The sequence below is a fragment of the Bubalus kerabau genome, chromosome 23 (assembly GCF_029407905.1).
Source record: "Bubalus kerabau isolate K-KA32 ecotype Philippines breed swamp buffalo chromosome 23, PCC_UOA_SB_1v2, whole genome shotgun sequence".
In the NCBI taxonomy this organism is placed as follows: Eukaryota; Metazoa; Chordata; class Mammalia; order Artiodactyla; family Bovidae; genus Bubalus; species Bubalus kerabau.
This window is the reverse complement of record NC_073646.1, coordinates 13970351-13992055: the sequence shown is the minus strand read 5'-3', so window position 1 is coordinate 13992055 and position 21705 is coordinate 13970351. Positions and strand designations below refer to the sequence as shown.

The 21705-nt window shown below is 42.5% G+C and overlaps 2 protein-coding genes across 4 annotated transcripts in view; one reads left to right on the top strand and one right to left on the bottom strand.

The window, feature by feature from the left end:
- Nucleotides 1–21705, bottom strand: part of MRTFB (myocardin related transcription factor B) — a 319142-nt gene that overhangs the window by 199632 nt on the left and 97805 nt on the right. Inside the window, exons 4-5 of one of the 3 annotated variants that reach the window (XM_055562733.1) lie at nucleotides 4725–4787; nucleotides 3885–3932 (exon numbers count right to left, since the gene is read on the bottom strand). In XM_055562733.1, coding sequence (XP_055418708.1) covers nucleotides 3885–3902 — 18 coding nt within the window. In that variant the 5' untranslated portion in view covers nucleotides 3903–3932; nucleotides 4725–4787. Of the gene's footprint in view, nucleotides 1–3884; nucleotides 3933–4724; nucleotides 4788–15545; nucleotides 15723–21705 lie in introns of those variants that run through there. The other 2 variants (XM_055562734.1, XM_055562735.1) reach the window with 2 other exon arrangements.
- On the top strand, nucleotides 13690–20006 carry LOC129637632 (translation initiation factor IF-2-like). The gene is made up of 4 exons (XM_055561861.1): nucleotides 13690–13711; nucleotides 15274–15504; nucleotides 15557–16034; nucleotides 19613–20006. Exons 1-4 carry the CDS (start codon nucleotides 13690–13692, stop codon nucleotides 20004–20006), a joined length of 1125 nt encoding a protein of 374 aa, XP_055417836.1.

Genomic DNA, 21705 nt, shown 5'->3' with positions numbered 1-21705 from the left:
GAGGGCCGAGTGTTGCCCTTGCTGGGGGGATGTTCTCTATACAACACATCAGCACTTATTTTGCCCTCCTGTTGCGGTTCAGTACTCTCACCCTGACCATGAAAGTTTCATGTGAATATTCTACCACCACAAATCCTGTATATGAAGACAGAACTTCTCTTCTTTCCAACTTTCCAATCAAATAACCACTTACACTGCCAGTCTAAACTTTAAGCTTTATGCCTAAAATAGGAAGAAACTGTTGCAAATGCATAAAATCCAACCCATTAAGTGCATAAGAATGTCTTAAAATCTGTTTAAATACAGTATAAAAATTTTTACAAACGCAGCTCAGAGGAGAAATAAATGATAGTCTTAAGTTTAATTAAGACTCCAGTTTAACTGCTACTAGTAATGCCTCACTTTTCAGAAGTAATTTTAGAATTAGGGTTTTAAAGCATGCAATTAAAGAAAGTAAGTCATCAGTGAAATGAAAGCTATAATATAAGGAACTTCCTATACTACTGGAGAAAAGAGGTATAAGAACATAGAACTTCACTTATTTCAGAAAACAAATACAGGATCATACCATTAGCCACAATAAGATAGAGGGTAAAGTCCAGAAAATACAATTAATTTAGACCTTACTAAATGAAGACTCAATAATTTCCTTTCAAGCCTGCCTAGATTTATTAATAACTTTAGATTTATTAAGGAAGGAGTTGCTAAGAAAGTTAAAGTACAAATAAATTGCTAGGGGATTATTTAATAAATTAAAAAATTTTACATGCAAATAGCTGCTGCTAAAATACTAATTAAAACTAGCTCATGCATTCTTTAGAATCCCATACTCCAGTGGAAACAAAGTGTATGAAACAAGAATCCTCAACATTGCCTAAATCTATTAGATAATTGTTCCATTCTCCCTGTTTATTTTGGCTGTGAAAAACTGGTTGTGAGTCAGAAACGCTTAATAGGCAGGATACTGGACAAAGATTTACACATTCTTCTTAATGGCTGGCAATCCATTTCTCTACTTTTAACAAATGCTGAACTACACAATTAAAATATACCTCAATTTCTCTCCATTATAATTTACTTTATCCTTGTCTTCAAATAACTGAAAGATATTCCCATCTGTATAATATGAAACATATCATAAATAGTAGATCAAGTACTTTACCTATTTTAGACACTTTTCCCTTAACAGCAACAAAAAACAAAAAAGCAGATTTAAAACACAGTTGTATGTGGGATTCTGCAAAGAAATTGGACAGAATCCAAATCAACAGTCCAAACAAAACATCACAAGAGGTTATGGTAGCAAATGTCACTACAATTATATACATCTAGATTTAGGTGCATTTAAACATCACAGGTGCTAGTTTTCTTCTCCAAGAAATTAAATTTCTTAATTAAAATTGAAGGCACATCTCATTTGCATCTTAGTTCTAACTTAACAATGATGATATTGACCAATCATTAATTCCTACAAAAATTATTTGAGCATCTGCCATGTGCGTGCCAGGTATCACAGCAGTTGCTGGATATAAGCTGGTGCATAAAACACACTAGGTCCAAGCCTCAACAATGTTAACTTGGAGTGAAAAGAAAAGCACTCACATGAAAGACAATCTATAAGAAGATGCATTCGATATCAAGGAAAAAGATGAATTTTAACTGGCTTTCAATTAAGTCAAAAAAGAAACAGTAAGCCGATGACAAAGTACATGCTTGTTTCACGTGAGACCTTCCTTAGGCAACTTTTATTTGAAATAAAATCTAAAACAAACATAAAATTAGAGCTCATATTCATATCAGAAACTGGCAAAATCCTCTGGACAGATGAAACTCAACATTGGCATTCATATGTATACATGTGAATGCATAGTCACCTAACTCAGTAATATTAGTTAGTCGCCAATAGTGGAAAATTCTTAAACAGATGGGAACATAAGACCACCTTACCTGCCTCTTAAGAAACCTGTATGCAGGTCAAGAAGCAACAATTAGAACCAGACATGGAACAACAGACTGGTTCAAAATTGGAAAAGGAGAACATAAAGGCTGTATATTGTCACCCTGCTTATTTAACTTATATTTGAAGTACATCATATGAAATGCTGGGTCGGATGAATCACAAGCTAGAATCAAGACTGCTGGGAGAAATATCAACAACTGCAGATATGCAGATGACACTAATGGCAGAAAGCAAAGAGGAACTAAAGACTCCTGAAGAGGGTGAAAGAGAGTGAAAAAGCTGGCTTAAAACTCAACATTCAAAAAACTACAATCATGGCATCTGATCCCATCACTTCATGGCAAACAGATGGAGAAAAAGTGGGAACAGTGGCAGGTTTTATTTTCTTGGGTTCCAAATCACTGTGGATGGTGACTGCAACCACAAAATTAAAAGACGCTTATTCTTTGGAAAAAAAGCCATGACAAACCTAGATAGCATATTAAGAAGCAGAAACATCACTTTGCTGACAAAGGTCCATATAGTCAGAACTTTAGTTTATCCAATAGTCATGTACAGATGTGAGAGTTGGATCATAAAGGCTGAGCTCCAAAGAACTGATGCTTTTGAACTGTCGTGCTGGAGAAGACTCTTGAGAGTCCCTTGGGCAGCAAGAAGATCAAACCAGTCAATCCTAAAGAAAATCAACCTTGAATATTCACTGGAAAGACTGACGCTGTAGCTGAAGCTCCAATACTTTAGTCACCTGATGTGAAGAGCCAACTCACTGAAAAAGATCCTACTCACTGAAAAAGATCCTGATGCTGGGAAATACTAGAGGCAGAAGGGAAGACAGAGAATGAGGTGGTTGGATGGCATCACCGACTCAATGGACATGAGCTTGAGCAAACTCCAGGAGATAGTGAAGGACAGGGAAGCCTGGTGTGCTGCAGTCCATGGGGTCACAAAGAGTCGGACACAACTTAGTGACTGAACAACAACAATTTAAAAATATTTATACTGAATTAATCAGGGTAATGGGGCTTCCCTGATAGCTCAGTTGGTAAAGAATCCACCTGCAACGCAGGAGACCCCAGTTCGGTTCCTGAGTCAGGAAGATCCCCTGTAGAAGGGATAGGCTACCCACTCCAGTATTCTTGGGCTTCCCTTGTGGCTCAGCTGGTAAAGAATCTGCCTGCAATGCAGGAGACCTGGGTTCGATCCCTGGGTTGGGAAGACCCCTGGAGAAGGGAAAGGCTACCCACTCCAGTATCCTGGCCTGGGTCGCAGTGTTGGACACGACTGAGCGACTTTCACTTTCAATCAGGGTAGTAGACCTAAAAACAAAGATCTCAACATATTTCAACATTTTCATCACATTCAAAGTCCAAGAGTGTCTCACATACACACAAGAACCACATGTATGTTTTTAATAAGGAAATTCTTTATGTAAGTAAGGCTATCAGATGAAAGAGGTCTTTAAACATGAAAGGTTTACTCCAGTCAGAAACCCTGCTATCTTGCTTCCCTGGTGGCCCAATGGCAAAGAGTCCACCTGCTAGTGCAGGAGACACAGGTTCAATCCCTGATCTGGGAAGATAACACATGCCGCAACTACTGAAGGCCACGCCCCTAGAGCCAGTGTGCCACAAGACAAGCCACTGCACCGAGAAGCCCGCACACTGCATTGAAGAGAAGCCCCTGCTAGAAAAGCCTGAGTGCAGCAACAAAGATCCAGCACAGCCCAAAATAAACAAATACAATTAAAAATAAGAAAGCCCTGCTATCTCAAAAAGACACCATTTTTTCCTCCTATTGGATGGGTAAGCATTAAACACATGAACAAAACTCAGTGTGGGTAAGGACATGGAAAACAGGACTCTGGTGACTTTCAGTTGGGGAGGGGCCTTTATTTACAGAGGGCAGTTTAGCCACAAGCACCTACCTTTAAAATGCATATCATCTTTGACCCAGAAGTTATACTTCAAGGAAGCTAAATGAACAAACATATAATGATGTAGGTACAGGGTTGTTTGACACACTATTATCCACTAGAAAACCATCTAAACAGTCATCAAATGAATGACTCAATTAAAGTATGGTGCCTCTAAACAATCAAACATTGTCAGTAAAATGACTGTATACGATTATACATGTCTTTTACAATTCATGTGTAAAGATGCATAAAATATACTGTTGTATTAAATAAAAGACCAATTTACTTAAAGATTTATATGTAAATACTTCTATATTCATACATTTCTAAATGGAGTTTTCATCAAAATAACAATGGCAGTCATTTCTGGGTGGCAGGAGTTAGGTGTCATTAATGGAAGTTTTTTCTCACTACTGCAAGAAAAAAAACAACACATTTTCATTTAAGAAAATGAAGTGTTGCAATCTCACCAAGTGGCTTCAAATCCCTTCAACTCCCTACTTTAAAATCAAAAGTTTTCACTGAATGTTGCAAGTATGTATAACCACCGAACAGCTTACGGATTTCCACCTGTGGGATCTCCTGCTCAGCACCAGGCTTTAAAACAAGGAGATAGCGAAAAATTTATTAAAGATTCAAGTCAAAGAAGTAAGGAAGCCAAATGACCTTAATCAGAAGCCCACATTTCTGGCAACCACCTTAAGAACCCCAGGTTCTATCAACTGACACACTCCTCAAACAACAATCTCCCTCTTGTATCTTCAGAAAGCAGATATGGAGAGAAATTTTTTTTAAATAAGAGACATTTTCTTTAAAAAAAAAAAAAAACTTAAATCATAAAAAACTTACCTCAGTAAAAATGTTTAATTATTTTCCTGTCTCACATTCTTTCTTAGCACCTTTACTGGGAACCTAGAGAGAAAAAAAGTTAAAATTACTTTTTATTCAACATCTACAGCATGCCAGGCAGGGTGGTCAGAGAAAGTATCTCGGAGAACATCAAGTCTGAGAGGAATCAGAATGAATAAAATAGAAGTTACTAAAATGGGAAGATTGGGCAGAAAAGTGAGCAGGTTCAAGTGGAATTGAATAACTTTCTCTAAATGGTTCAAGAACCTATACCTAACTATAGTCAACCTCACAGCAGGTGAAAAGCTGGGTTGCTAGATTAAGAACACCTGCCTGAGCCTCAGCACTACCACTTCCTTGCTTGTCTGCTCCTGAGCAAGTCCATAAGCAGTGTGCCTGGGTTTCCCCAAGTGCCTAATAATAGGACTCAACTCCTAAGCCGGCTGAGGGTTATGTTAGATTATCCACATCACGGAATTTAAAACAGTTTCTGGGACATAATAAAATGTTCGATAAACGTTAGTTTTCACTATTATTCAGTTCAGTTGCTCAGTCGTGTCTGACTCTTTGCGACCCCATGAATCGCAGCACGCCAGGCCTCCCTATTCATCACCAACTCCCGGAGTTCACTCAGACTCACGTCCATCGAGTCAGTGATGCCATCCAGACATCTCATCCTCTGGCGTCCCCTTCTCCTCCTGCCCCCAATCCCTCCCAGCATCAGAGTCTTTTCCAATGAGTCAACTCTTCGCATGAGGTGGCCAAAGTACTGGAGGTTCAGCTTTAGCATCATTCCTTCCAAAGAAATCCCAGGGCTGATCTTCAGAATGGACTGGTTGGATCTCCTTGCAGTCTAAGGGACTCTCAAGAGTCTTCTCCAACACCACAGTTCAAAAGCATCAATTCTTCGGCGCTCAGCCTTCTTCACAGTCCAACTCTCACATCCATACATGACCACAGGAAAAACCATAGCCTTGACTAGACACACCTTTGTTGGCAAAGTAATGTCTCTGCTTTTGAATATGCTATCTAGGTTGGTCATAACTTTCCTTCCAAGGAGTAAGCGTCTTTTAATTTCATAGCTGCAGTCACCATTTGCAGTGATTTTGGAGCCCAAAAAAATAAAGTCTGACACTGTTTCCACTGTTCCCCCATCTATTTCCCATGAAGTGATGGGACCAGATGCCATGATCTTCGTTTTCTGAATGTTGAGTTTTAAGCCAACTTTTTCACTCTCCTCTTTCACCTTCATCAAGAGGCTTTTTAGTTCCTCTTCACTTTCTGCCATAAGGGTGATATCATCTGCATATCTGAGGTTACTGATATTTCTCCTGGCAATCTTGATTCCAGATTGTGCTTCTTCCAGCCCAGAGTTTCTCATGAGGTACTCTGCATAGAAGTTAAATAAGCAGGGTGACAATATACAGCCTTGACGTACTCCTTTTCCTATTTGGAACCAGTCTGTTGTTCCATGTCCAGTTCTAACTGTTGCTTCCTGACCTGCATACAGATTTCTCAAGAGGCAGATCAGGTGGTCTGGTATTCCCATCTCTTTCAGAATTTTCCACAGTTTATTGGGATCCACACAGTCAAAGGCTTTGGCATAGTCAATAAAGCAGAAATAGATGTTTTTCTGGAACTCTTTTGCTTTTTTGATGATCCAGCGGACTTGGCAATTTGATCTCTGGTTCCTCTGCCTTTTCTACAACCAGCTTGAACATCAGGAAGTTCATGGTTCTCATATTGCTGAAGCCTGGCTTGGAGAATTTTGAGCATTACTTTACTAGTGTGTGAGATGAGTGCAATTGTGTGGTAGTTTGAGCATTCTTTGGCATTGCCTTTCTTTGGGATTGGAATGAAAACTGACCTTTTCCAGTCCTGTGGCCACTGCTGAGTTTTCCAAATGTGCTGGCATATTGAGTGCAGCACTTTCACAGCATCATCTTTCAGGATTTGAAATAGCTCCACTGGAATTCCATTGCCTCCACTAGCTTTGTTTGTAGTGATGCTTTCTAAGGCCCACTTGACTTCACATTCCAGGATATCTGGCTCTAGGTGAGTGATTACACCATCATGATTATCTGGGTCGTGAAGCTCTTTTTTGTACAGTTCTTCTGTGTATTCTTGCCACCTCTTCTTAATATCTTCTGCTTCTGTTAGGTCCATACCATTTCTGTCCTTTATCAAGCCCATCTTTGCATGAAATGTTCCCTTGGTATCTCTAATTTTCTTGAAGAGATCTCTAGTCTTTCCCATTCTGTTGTTTTCCTCTATTTCTTTGCATTGATCACTGAGGAAGGCTTTCTTATCTCCTCTTGCTATTCTTTGGAACTCTGCATTCAGATGTTTTTATCTTTCCTTTTCTCCTTTGCTTTTCGCTTCTCTTCTTTTCACAGCTATTTGTAAGGCCTTCCCAGATGGCCATTTTGCTTTTTAGCATTTGTTTTCCATGGGGATGGTCTCGATCCCTGTCTCCTGTACAATGTCACGAACCTCAGCCCACAGTTCATCAGGCACTTTATCTATCAGATCTAGTCCCTTAAATCTATTTCTCACTTCCACTGTATAATCATAAGGGATTTGATTTAGGTCATACCTGAATGGTCTAGTGGTTTTCCCTATTTTACTATAATTATTGAGAAATGGCATAATCCTTATCTTCAACATGCTTACAATGTAGTGGATGACAGAATTACCCAGGCATATAACACAAGGCAGGTTAAATTCAGTCTCTCAATCGTGTCTGACTCTTTGCAACCCCATGGACTGCAGCATGCCCGGCTTCTCTGTCCTTCACCAACTCCCGGAGCCTGCTCAAACTCATGTCCATTGAGTCAAAGAAAGATCTAAATCAATTATTCATTTACTTATTTAAAAACATCTGAGTGTCTGCTCTTTTCCAGGTATTCTGCGTTCTTTGGTGGACGTGACAGTTTCTCTCCTCATAGCTTCCAGTCTATCAAGACTAAGCTACAGGACAGATGAGCGGCACAAGGAGACAGACCCTGGTTTTAACTGGGTGCGGGGCAGCACGTGTTTGACCTGGCAGAATTAGGCAGCAAAACATCCTAAGTGGAAGGGATGGCATTATAGGAAACGCGGGGCCTTTGGGGAAGGCTACGTAGCCTCTGGTCAGGGAGCATCCGAGAGGGCAACCAGCAGCAAGGTCAGAGAGAGAGGCAGGAGGAGCCTCAAATGCTGGGTTGAGTTTGTTCTTTTCTCAAGGACACTGATTATCCTGCTCGGAGTGAATCACAGCTTATTTTTAATTTCAAGTCTGCTATTGCTTATTACTTTTCTTCACAATGTCTTTCTCTTTTACAGGTGAGAGGGGAAAGAGGAAGAAAAAAAAGAGAACAGCAACCTCAATCCAAGCTGCTGTTGGCAGTGACAGTGGTGGAAGAGGCACTAAGTGATGAAGTTCACATTCTTCTTAATTCTCCAAACATTCTTACCAAGCCAGAATTGTTCCTGTTACTAATTAGGAAACCGAGGCTCAGAGGAGTCAAACAGATCCCCAGATGTCCACTGAGCTCATAAATACAGCTATAGAATTTAACTGCAAGCCTGACTTCCAAGGCTTTCTTTCTCTTCAGGCAAAAAAGGATAAGGGATTCCGCAGAATTTAATGCTCGTTAAAAATGAATTAGAATTTCAAGGTATATCACCTTCTGTACTTACACAGAAATAAATAGCCTTCATACAATCAAAACCACTTAAAAAAGATAAAGACTTCACTTATAAAAACATACATATATGTATATATAGGCATACATATAAATATGAAATGAAAATGAAAGTTAGTCACTTAGTCGTGTCTGACTCTTCGTGATCCTATGGACTGTAGCCCACTGGGCTCTTCTGTCCATGGAATTCTCCAGGCAAGAATATTGGAGTGGTTGCCATTTCCTTCTCCAATTCACATAAATATACACACATATAATAAATTTAATAAGAAATGGGAAAAAACCTGTATGAGAAAAATTTGTGCTCTAGGAGTCAGGAGTAAAACCAAACAAATGAAAAAAATACATCATGGTCTTGGAATGGAAAATTCAATATCAGAAAGATATCAATTCTCCCTATGTTAGTTTATAAATTTAACATGATCTCAACTTTTTTAAAGTGTGTTTTTCTTTTCTGGAACTGACAAATGATTCTAAAGTTCACATGGAAAAATAAACAAGAATGGCCAGGAAAATGAAGGGCAACAGGACAAACTAGTTTTACAGGCATTAAGACATCTTATAAATCCAATAATGTGTGCTTGTGCGGGAATAGAAAGACTTAATGGAACTGACCAGAAAGCCCAGAGAGGTCTCCCAGTATATTTGGAAATCTGGACTATAATGTTCTGAAACAAATCGCTAAAAATTAGTGGTAGCCATATGGATAAAGCTGAATCTATATATCACCCCTGAATACCAGAATAAATTCTAAACAGATCAAAGATTTAAGCTTAAAAATGAAACCATAAAGGGAAAAAAATCCTTAAAGAAAAGAAACATGGGCGAAATCCAAATTCTTGGAGGCCTTTTCATGACTCAAAATCCATAAAATATTAACTGCTTAAAATTTAAAGAAAAAACTTTAAAGCCTTCTCTATACCAAAATACATTAAAGTAAACTTTTGAAAAATGACAAGCTTGAGGAAACTGGAATTCGCATCACAAAGGTCTAATTTATAAACTCCTAGAAATTGTTAAGAAAAAAATTCAAAAGAAAAATGTGCAAAGGGCATGAACAAATAGTTCATAGAAAAGAAACAGCCTTAAAAAGAATACATTTGAATCAGTTCTAATGAGGTGGATGAAACTGGAGCCTATTATACAGAGTGAAGTAAGCCAGAAAGAAAAACACCAATACAGTATACTAACACACATATATGGAATTTAGAAAGATACTAACAATAACCCTGTATGCGAGACAACAAAAGAGACACAAATGTATAGAACAGTCTTTTGGACTCTGTGGGAGAGGGCGAGGGTGGGATGATTGGGAGAATGGCATTGAAACATGTATAATATCATATGTGAAACGAATCACCAGTCCAGGTTCGATGCAGGATACAGGATGCTCGGGGTTGGTGCACTGGGATGACCCAGAGGGATGGTATGGGGAGGGAGGTGGGAGGGGGGTTCAGGATGGGGAATACGTGTACACCCATGGCGGATGCATATTGATGTATGTCAAAACCAACACAATATTGTAAAGTAAACAAAGAAAGAAAGAAAGAGCCTTTAAGCATGTGAAAAGATGCTCAGCCTCCTTCATGATCAAAGTAATGCACATTAAAACCACAATGAGTTACTTTTCACCTTATTGGACTGATACGAATCCAAAGGCTGGTAATCAGCCTATTACAAGAGGCTGTGGAGACAGATACCTGCAAGGGTTCAAAATGGTACAACCCTGAAGGTGGGCAGCATTTATCACAATGTATAAACGCACTGCTCACGGACCCAGCAATCCCACTTCTGGAAAGGCATCCCACAGATACACTTCACATATATGGACTGACATGTGTGCAACGTTATTCACCACAGGTTGTGACTGCAAGCCTGGAAAACATTCAACTATCCATCAACGGGGGTTAACTTCAATAAACTATGGCACAGGCCACACAATAGTATATCCTGCATCTGTTAATACACGTTTTCTATATACTAATGTGGAAAGATGCTAAAGGTACACTACTGGAAAAAAACAAACAAACAAACAACAGGGTCAGAATACTTTATGTAGCATACTACATACAAAAGGAGTGGGTATATACAGTATACTGGTATTTGCTTGTATCTACACAAAGAAACAACAGACATCTATAGGAAACAAATAGAAAACATTCTCTATGGCTGGAGACAGCATGTTAAACCAAAACAATACTGGAAATTAGACTCCTCAAATAGATTTTTTTAGTTTTTGAACCACATGAACATTTTATATATACAAAAAGAATTTTAAAGTGTTAAAAATGTACTTCATAGGAGAAAGAGAAAGAGAACTACTTATCACCTAGAGTCAAAATCCAACACACATTAAAAGGGAATGTTTTCCCAAATTAGGAGTTTGAGATTAACAGATACACACTTTTATACATAAGATAAACAACAAGGACCTACTGTATAGCACAGGGAACCATATTCAATATCTTATAATAACCTAAAATGGAAAAGAATCTGAACAAGAATACATATGTGTGGGTGTATATATATATATGTATGTATGTATGTATAACTGAATCACTTCGCTGTACACCTGAAACTAACACAACATTGTAAAGCACTACATTTCAATTTAAAAAATAATAAATAAAAATAAAAGAATTTTTCTATGAATTAGATGTTAACAAGCAAATTTAGTGTGACCATCACTAAAAATCACACAAGACAATGTTTAAGTTTTTCTTTAATCAAGCTAAAGCACATTATAGTAATCTCTAAAAGCACTATTTGGAGGACAAGAAATCAGAAAAAAGAATGGAAAAAGTACAACGAGGGTGCTTTCCCCTAGTGGTTCTCAAAGTATGGTCCCTGGGCCAGCAGCATTATCTGAGAACCTGTTAGAAGTGCAAATTCTCAAACCCCAGTCCAGACCCACTGAATTAGAAACTCTGGGAGTGGTAGGCAGCAGTTCTGGTGATAAGCACCCCAGTCTGAGAGTCAGTGATCTGGCCAAGTGCTCCTTATACATCTTCATGCATCACTTGAGGAGAATCTTATTAAAAAGCAGATTCTGGTTCAGTAGTCTGGGGTGAGCCCAAGAGCTGGCATTTCATTTGTGTGTGTGTGTGTGTGTGTGTGTTTTTTACTTTTCCATTTTATTTATTTTTTTAATTTTATTTTATTTTTAAACTTTACATAATTGTATTAGTTTTGCCAAATATCAAAATGAATCCGCCACAGGTATACATTTCAAACAAGCTCCAGGAGGCTGCGAGTGTGCAACTGGTTGAGGGAGCACACTTACAAAGAAAAGCTCAAATCCACCTGGAAAAGGTATGCAGTCTTCAGTGGTTGAGTTTCCTATGAAACCTGCCCTCAGTAGGGTCCTTACACAGATTTCTAGGCTAGGGGACACCACGTAGCCTCCCATATAAATTCTGTCTTTAACACACAATAAATACATTCAGTGAAAAAAGTCAAAGTTGCTCAGTCGTGTCCGACTTCTTTGCAAGCCCACAGATTGTAGCCAGTCATCCTCCTCTGTTCGTGGAATTCTCCAGGCACGAATACTGGAGTGGGTTGCCATTCCCTGTTCCAGGGGATCTTCCTGACCCAGAATTGAACCCAGGTCTCCTGCATTGCAGACAGATTCTTTACCATCTGAGCCACTATATCTTATTAAAATAACAGTGAATTGTTGAAATCCAACTTAAGGATGTCTCATTTGAGACAACTTTCATTTATAAGTGGACGTAGGAATCTTTCAGGATGGGGGAAGAAAAATTAGAAGGCATGTTTATACATCCACCTGGTTATACTGTCTGATTACCTTTACTTCAAACATTAGCCACACCATCTTCTCTCCATGAAAAATGATCAAGCAGTTTGTTTCCTTCTAAACATATTTTCAGATGGTTCTTATATTTACAAACACTGATTCTCCATTTGCTTTACATGGGGGAGAAATGTTTATAGGAATCTTCCAAGTAAAGAATTCTAATTTAGATGGAAGAACCTGGAACTGGTATGTATCTGCATTTTGCAAGTCATTCTTTGGACAAAGTTTTTGGTGTTAAACATTAATCAAAGTGCTGACATTTCTACATATCCCTATCTCACTGCATCTAGGATGCCATCATTTCCATACACATTATTATTCTGTGTAACACTAAGAACAAAAGCTGCCAATGAAACCATGACATGTCAATTTTAAGACAGTAGTCTATCTCAGACATGCATCTTAAAAATCAATGAAATGGCTTAATTATAAATCTCAGAGATATGTACATAATAAATTATGCATTTTCATCTATAGAGGCATGGATTTTTGTTCACTCAACAATTTGTCCCCATACCTAAAACAGTGGAAAAGTTCCAACATGCACATAATATGACTTGGTTCATTTTTGTACAGGAGTATTTTTTTAAAAGGTAGTGATTAAAAAAAACAAAAAAGGAGTGACCTCTTTTTACCCTGAAACATAATACTGCTTGTGCAAAGTAATAAAAAGTAATCATTCTTAATTTGGATAATTTTCCCATCTAGAAGGATTCAATGTATCTATCTCTAGGCAATTTAAAATATATCCTTCTATTCTGACAACAACTTTACATGTTTGTTTCCATAGCACCTTTCAAAAGTAACAAGCAAATGAACAACAAACATCTTACAGCAAAGAAGTCACTTTATCTATCCAACAGAAAGGAAAAATAAACTTCCTGTGTGGATTTAACAAAAGTTGAAGAAATTCATCGTGTTACACTATAGCTGTATAAGAGCTGGAGTTGAACTATCTTAACTCAATTTGCATTTCCCCATGGCAGTAAGACTAACTCAGTTTCAAATGAAATTAGAATTTCTAACGAATCCTACCAGGAGCACAGAGGACAATGTGACTATAGTTCATTTTAATTTTCACTCTTGTTCAATATGTATTGACCAAATTCTCTAACATGGATATTAGTAAGCAGAAAGAAAGAATGGCTTCCCCGATGGCTCAACAGTAAAGAATCTGCTTGCAATGCAGGAGCCGCAAGAGACACGGGTTGGATCCCTGGGTTGGGAAGATCCCCTGGAACAGGGCACAGCTACCCACTCCAGTATTCTTGCCTGCAGAATCCCATGGACAGAGGAGCCTGGTGGGCTACAGTCCATATTGTCACAAAGAGTTGGATATGACTGAAGCGACTTAGCACACATGCAGAATGAACAGGGGAAAAAATGTTCCCAACAAAAACTGTCAGTTAAATTCTGCCCCCTTCCCTGCTATAACTGAGTCTACCATTTAGAGTCACTCTCAATGGAGCTAGACCTTGAGACATGTGAGGTCCTCTGACATGCTTAGTTATCAAAGTGACTGCGGTACACCACTAGCATTTACAGCTTGGGAGCCAAGATGCTCGAACTTGTCACAATGCATGGGCTAGGTCCACATAATGAAGATTTATCCTGGTCCTGAGACTGTTCAATGACCAGCCGGATTAATCACCTTAACTGGCCTTACTTGAGAACATAATACTAAATATTTTACAAGAAAATATGGAAAAACCCTAGGAATTTAAGAGAAGGTAGCTAAAGCAAGATAAGACTGAATGACTAGGGTCTGAAAAGTAGTGACTATTTCCACACACCAAGCATTAACTCAACATATAATTGCAGTGTCACGACACTGAGCTTATCTACACTATGTGAGACACTGCCACCGAATCAAACAAACAAAAACCCTTCAATCTAGCTAATATTTTATTCATCATCAGAGAGAAGCAGTAGGAATCCAGCATGTTGCCTCAAAGGAGCAGTACTTCAAAGCTTGCGGCACAAAAGATGCCCTACAATGTTGTTTGAAAGTCTGGCATTCACGGAAGGGCTATATTAGTATTATTTATATGTTGACTGAGATAGTCTGTACTTTGTCTTGTCCTGTTACTCCTAACTCAATCTAGGCGTGTATCTTCATAATCATAAATAAGTTATTACAACACTTAAAGTGTCCTCCACTCCCGTGTCTACCTAGACCTCTAATCTTTCCTTTCCTTGTCTGAAATAGCTCCTGACATTTTTACCTCTCTTCAACCCAAGCTTATTTACTAGAAACAGGTAGGAGCACTCCAGTCTGCAGCACAGCAGTAACGCGCTAGACGCGATGTGGCAATGCATGTCATGTATTGTTCTTTTATTTCTAACATTTAAATCGGAGCATCACAGTGGTTTTCAATTACGTACATAGGTAGCTTTTATTTCTGCTGAATTTCATTGGAGCTGTAAAGGGGGCTTTACAAACAGTTGCTGCAAAGGGGAGGGGCCTTGGTTCTGACAAAGTTGAGCACCACTGCTCCAAAGACTGGAATCACGTGCCGAACAAAAAAAAAAAAACCAAAAGTTTCCTTTGCTTAAAGCAAGCCCTGGGCTCCAATATTCCACTTCCATTCGATCGGACATCCTATCCCAGACACACACCGCTGCTTTTAAGCCCACTTCTGCCCTCACACAGGGCCAAAGAAAAGTTTTTGTCCATTTCGGGAACAGCGACCCTTTGGGGAAGCTGACAAAGGCCGAGGACTCTCCCCCAAGAAACTCCTGTGCCATGCTGCATTCAATTAGGAGGAGAAGGGGGGGCCCCCCCCAGACACACCCTCTGCAGCTCAATCGGAACCTGAGAATTCGAGCCCTAAAACACCGCGAGTGGGGGCGGGGAGAAGGATGGGAGGCAAGGACGGGGCGGGGCGCTGGAGTCGCCGTGCCCGGGTGTGAACCCCGACTCCACCGCGTCCCAGCGGCGTGACCCTGGGCAGGGCGCTTCACCTCTGCGTGCAGCCCCGAGCGGAACCGCCTAAGTGCCGGCAGACGATTAAGGTTCACTGAACGGTGTTGCCGCGCCCGGCAGCCCCGCGTCCTCCCGCGCCAACGCGCCGCCGGGGGAAACTGAGGCGCGCCCCGCACCCGCGAGCGGACGCGGGCTACGAGGGGACTGGCCCGGCCGCCCCGCGGCCCCGGCCCGGCCGCCCCGCCCCGCCGCGCCCGCTCGGGTCCCGGGACAGCGCGGACCGGGCGACTCCACTGCAGCCGCGGGGCCGACGGAGGTGGCCGCCCAGAACGCGGGCCGCCCGCCCGCCCGGCCGGCTCCCCCGCCTGGCCCTCGGTCTCCGCCGCTCTCACCCGCTCCACAGCCCAAACGGCAGCCGCCGCCGCCCGCAGCTCACCTCCCGGGCCGCCGCCGCCGCCGCCGCTGCCGCTGCCGCCGCCGCGCGCGATCTCGCGAGACTTCGCTCCCCCCGGTGCTCCCCCGCCCTCCCCGCGCCGCGCGCGGACCCCGGCCTGGAAACTGCTGGACGCCTTCCTCGGGAGCGGCCCCCTCGCCTCCGGGTTAAGTCTAGGCGGGCTCGCGACCCCGCGTCCTGGTCCCTGCGTCCGCCCCGCCCACCTCCGTGAAGGTGAAGGGTTAAATGCCAGGTGCGGGTCGGCCGCCTCCTCACCTGGCCGGCCGGGTGCGCGTGCGCATGCGCGCGCCCGGGGCCCTGGACCTTCGAGCCTTTGCAAAAGCTCTGACCAGAGGGACAACAGTGATCCCTGCAGCCAGTCTTGGAATGCGTCCTGGGTACCGAATACTTTTAAAACTTCCTGGGTCCTCACAAGTTCCACGAAGAAGTGGGTATTACCATTCTCTCCTTTCTAGAGGCGATAAAACGGAGGCTTGGCCAGGTTAAGAACTACCTCTGGGTCACGCAGCTAGGAGTGGGCATCCGGGGTTGTCTGTTGCTCAAACCGAAGCCCTGGTTTCCCGCCTCCATGACGATCCCCAGGCCCTGTCCCTGTTCCTTCTTCCGCTGAGGGCGCCAAATCTCAGCCCTTCTTTACTTCCCTCCCACGGTTCAAGCTCTCCTAGGAGGGCAGTTGCTACAGTCCCTCTGGTTTTATAAAGCTGCAGTCAGCAAAATGCTTCTCTCTCATTACCCGAACTTCCTAAGGCCTCCCTGTGCCAGACCGTGTCTCCTCTTTAGACTGGTGGCGTTTTGATGATAGCACGGTAGGATGGGACACAAGACATAGAACCAGAATGTATTTACATGGATGTTAGGGGGCTCGGAGAAAGGTGTGACTTCTTCCTGGGATAAAATCTTAACCTTATATAATTGTTTCTAAAAAAAGACGGGCTAGCAATTATTGAGGGCATTTCAAGGTCACTAGCAATATTCTTCTGAGTCAGATCATAGGAAAATGAAGACTCAAGGAGATGAAGAAATTGGCTCAAGTCTCCACTGTAAGATGAGGTTTGAACTTGAGTTTTAGTCCAGAACCCAGTACTGCCTCGCACTAAAGTCCCATGAACTAACAAGTCTGGGCCAACAAGCTGCTGTAAAATCGAAAGCCTTGGAGGTTCTAGTTATTCCTTTACCTTGCATGAGGGTCTGCAGGGGCTTGCCCAGTCCACCTGACAGTCAAATCCATCTCAGCAAACGCTGGCCTGCCCACCCTGCAAGCCTGCCCAGTCCCTCTAAAAATAACACTGCTTCCTGCTTATATGCAGAGTACATCATGAGAAACGCTGGGTTGAAGGAAGCACAGCTGGAATCAAGATTGCTGGGAGAAATATCAATAACTTCAGATATGCAGATAACACCACCCTTAGGGCAAAAAGTGAAGAGGAACTAAAAAGCCTCTTGATGAAAGTGAAAGAGGAGAGTGAAAAAGTTGGCTTAAAGCTCAACATTCAGAAAACTAAGATCATGGCATCCGGTCCCATCACTTCATGGCAAATAGATGGGGAAACAGTGGAAACAGTGTCAGACTTTATTTTGGGGGGCTCCAAAATCACTGCAGATGGTGACTGCAGCCATGAAATTAAAAGATCCTTACTCCTTGGAAGGAAAGTTACGACCAACCTAGACAGCATATTCAAAAGCAGAGATATTACTTTGCCCACAAAGGTCTGTCTAGTCAAGGCTATGGTTTTCCCAGTGGTCATGTATGGATGTGAGAGTTGGACTGTGAAGAAAGCTGAGTGCCAAAGAATTGATGCTTTTGAACTGTGGTGTTGAAGACTCTTGAGAGTCCCTTGGACTGCAAGGAGATCCAACCAGTCCATCCTAAAGGAGATCAGTCCTGGGTGTTCATTGGAAAGACTGATGCTGAAGCTGAAACTCCAGTACTTTGGCCACCTCATGCAAAGAGTTGACTCACTGGAAAAGACTCGACTCATTGGAAAAGACTCTGATGCTGGGAGGGATTGGGGGCAGGAGGAGAAGGGGACGACAGAGGATGAGATGGCTGGATGGCATCACTGACGCGATGCACATGAGTTTGAGTGAACTCCGGGAGTTGGTGATGGACAGGGAGGCCTGGCGTGCTGTGATTCATGGGGTCACAAAGAGTTGGACACGACTGAGCGACTGAACTGAACTGAACTAAACTGCAGGCCAGAGGTTATAGATACCCTCCGGGTTCAAACATCACCAAATCCACCTGATGAATGAAATGAATGAAAGAGAGGAAGGGAAATCACAGAGCATGGGCAGTGACAAGTTACCAAGCACTGTACCAGGTGCTGTCCATTCATTAGGTAATTTCTACTGGGAGGGAGGTATGTGTTCCCATTTTGCAGATAAGGAAACAAGGGCCTAAGGGTACATACAGGTGCTAAGTGGGAGGGCTGGGGTTCCCACCAAGTCAGTCTATCCCAGGCCAACACACTTTGGCCTCAGTGACCAACAAGTTTCTCCCCAGACTCAGAAGTCTGTATCTTCATACAGCTGAAAAGTTAGATGTCTCCTAAGATCAAGACTCGAATCTAAGATACCATTTATATAAAATAAAGATGTAAATAGGCTGTTGGGAATATGCACCCAGTTAATGTATGTGAAGCATGTGCAAAAAGTGCCTTAAGCACTCAGTAAATTATAGCTATTATTACATTGGTAGGCTGTTTATTTTATTCTTTCCCCATCTCCCAATATAAATTCCAAATCAGTTTGGAGGATGTGGCCTTATCTGCTCAGCCATGGGAATAAAATTAGTTTCTAACACACCTGAAACAATCCACTGCTTTTTAGTGGATGAAATTACCCCCACCCTTCCTCGTGATGGTGGAAAGAGACCCGAAGACTCTCCTGGAGCTTCGATGTGCTCTCCCTTCCCAGTTTCCTGGGTGACTGGCAACCTGTTTTATAAAAGCCTCCCCTTATATAGGAAAAGCCACCCAAATATTTTTAAGTTGTTAGCAAAATAAAAAAAGAAACGTTTAAGCTGAAACTTGGTAAGAGAATTTTGGTGAGGTTGGGGGTTAATATAACCACTATGATATCATGAGGAAAGTTTGTATAGGAATTGAAGCTGCCGCCACCCTCAGCCACAGTACCCTAGGTTAGGTTTCTACCCTGATACAAGGCACGTCACAGGTTCCCATCAATGACAACAGCTCAGCTCACCCCGAACTGATCCTCACAGGGCAGGGATGGATGTAACAGGATCCGTGGAGGGCATTACAGATGGACCAAAAAATTCTGGGTGATTCTAAAATATTTACACCTCTAAGGGTTTAACCTGTGGTTTCCAGAAAGCACTATTAAAACATCTTTGATTCAAGAGTAACTTTATAAATGCCCATAATGAGATTTGTTTCATGCTCATTCACTCAATAAAAACTTAAGCACTTAAGTGCCAATTACCGTGTTAGTAGCTGTGAGCAAGACACAGTCCAGGTTCTCATCACATTGATGGCCTAGAGGGAAGAGGGGTGTTAATTTAATAACGGAACCAATAAATGTTGAAATATTATGTGATAAATAGAATGAAAAAGAAGAGCAAATGACCGGGGAGGGGTGGGGGGGAAAGCCTGAATGGAAGGGTAGGAAAGAACTTGGCTTGAATTTGAGTTCTGGAGGGTGCATTAGCATGAACTAGACAAAGAGGAAAGAAGAGAACAAGGAATAGGAGATAGGGATGGCTCAGCAAGGAATAGAAGAGGGTGGGAAACTGGGAGATTAGGGTGGACTGGGGCCATATGAAGTATCTCAGGGACTTCACTGGTGGTCCAGTAGCTAAGACTCGATGCCCCCAATGCAGGGGCCCTGGGTTCGATCTCTAGTCAGAGAACTAGATCCTTCGTGGCACAACTAAGAGACATGCTGCAACTAGAGATTCCGCATGCCCCAACAAAGGCCCAGCACAGCCAAATAAATGAATATATATATATATATATATATATATTTTTTTTTTTTTTTTTAAAGGCATCTCAGGCAGGTACATACTCTGAGCACATGGGGACAGTGGAGAGAAGAGAACCCAACTGGAGATGAGAGCGTGTCACGGACAATGCCAGTGGTTTCCACATACCCATCCTTCCCCATTGGGCAATCCAAGCTCATTACCTCCAGCCAATCTGTATTTGAGGAAATCTCACATCATATGAATACATCCCACCACCTGAGTGTAGAAATCAGGATGCAAATATCCTGCTTCCCTCGCAAGCAGGACAAGGGGTATGACACAGGCTCTGCTGGCCAGAGGTACCATGTGAAGCTGAGCCTCAGTTCCGTTGATGTGACCAGTGGCCAAAGTGACTGGCTTTGGGGTGGCAGTTGCAGGGCCGAGCTCCCAATGGAGAAGCCACATGGGAGCTGACGGCAGTGGTGGCCGTGGTGACGGCAGATTCAGGAGGGCTCATGGGTTGCTGATTAGGCCAGGCATACAGTGTGGTTTGGGGCATTTTTCCTAGAAGCTTAGCCTCAATTTCTTTCCTCCAGCCCTCCCAATGATTCTGTGGGAGACCTAACATCCTTTATTACATTCCCCTTTCTGCTTAAATCAGCCAGCATTTCCACCAAGAACGCTGACCTCTCACAGCCCGAAGCTGGCTGGAGCCAATGGGGCTTGGAGAGAGACTCGCTGGGGCCGTGGTGAGAGGAACCTTCTCTGTTGGAAGAAAGAGCCCCAGGAAACCAGCTCGATCTTGATAGCATTCCTTAGGCAGGTTGGCAGGGAGTCCATTGGACCTATTCATGTAGTCACCTATGTCTTAGAATGTATGGCCATTTGGAATCTATGGCCAGTTACCCACAACAGAAGCGAGAGCTGGGAAAGTGGTTAATTGATAATAAAGGAGTCATAGGAACAGTCTCCTTGGTGTTGTCAAGAGATTGACCTTCATTACCTTCATTGGTAATGAAGACCTTCATTAGACCTTCATTAGACCTCCCAGGATCTAAGGGAAACAAAATGACATAATGTTAACTGTCCAGTCCTCTACAAAAGCTCTTTTTAGTAACAGGTCAAAAGGTATATAATAAGATGTCTTGGGTATGTGGGTCTCTTCTGGTTGTCTGTGCCAGAAGCTGTCTCTGTTACTTTCTGACTTTAAATAAAACTGTTAAACTGCTGCAAAGACCCAAGCTACTGTGTTCCTTTGATCTCAGAGTGAATTCTTCCCTTTGAAGATCACGAACCCATAGCCGACACTGAATATCACGGAACACACTCCCTGCCTGGCTTGGAATCTCAGTTGCCATCAATGGTTTCCACAACTGAGGGATACGATAAGGTCTGCTTGGCACAGCAGAGAAACCAAAAGATCTGGGTCCTTGACTACATCACCAAGCTGCTAGACTGATATCAGACCTGTAAGGCCCTGGACATCTCCTTCTCTGTGCTAATGGTGCTCAGTCACTCAGTTGGGTCCAACTCTTTGCAACCCCATGGACTGTAGCCCATCAGGTTCCTCTGTCCGTGGAATTTCCCAGGCAAGAATACTGAAACTGGTTGCCATTTCCTACTCCAGGGGATCTTCCCAACCCTGGTATAGAAACTGCGGCTCCTGCGTTGGTGGGCAGATTCTTTACCACTGAGCCACCTGGGTAAGCCCCTCCCTGAGCTAATGCATGATGTCAAATCAACCTGAGTTGGCTTCTCTGTTCTTTGCAGCCCAAACATTCACAATGATGCAGGAAGAAAGAAGCAACTTATGGAGAATAGTGGAGAAGGCAATGGCACCCCACTCCAGTACTCTTGTCTGGAAAATCCCATGGATGGAGGAGCCTGGAAGGCTGCAGTCCATGGGGTCGCTGAGGGTCGAAACGACTGAGCGACTTCACTTTCACTTTTCACTTTCATGCATGGGAGAAGGAAATGGCAACCCACTCCAGTATTCTTGCCTGGAGAATCCCAGGGACGGGGGAGCCTGGTGGGCTGCCGTCTATGGGGTCACCCAGAGTCGGACACAACTGAAGCGACTTAGCAGCAGCAGCAGCAGCGTGGAGAATAGACATGCATCTTTTCTGGGTCTGTCAGGAACCACCCAAATCCAGGGAACCTTTGTCTACCAGCC

What these genes read in the sequence shown, in the direction of transcription:
- LOC129637632 (XM_055561861.1), top strand. Translation starts at nt 13,690, where the DNA reads ATGGAGCTAGACCTTGAGACAT. An exon ending in GGAGCTAGACCTTGAGACAT is followed by an intron (nt 13,712 to 15,273) that starts GTGAGGTCCTCT and finishes CGCGCCCGGCAG; the next exon opens with CCCCGCGTCCTCCCGCGCCA. An exon ending in GCGGGCCGCCCGCCCGCCCG is followed by an intron (nt 15,505 to 15,556) that starts GCCGGCTCCCCC and finishes CCCGCTCCACAG; the next exon opens with CCCAAACGGCAGCCGCCGCC.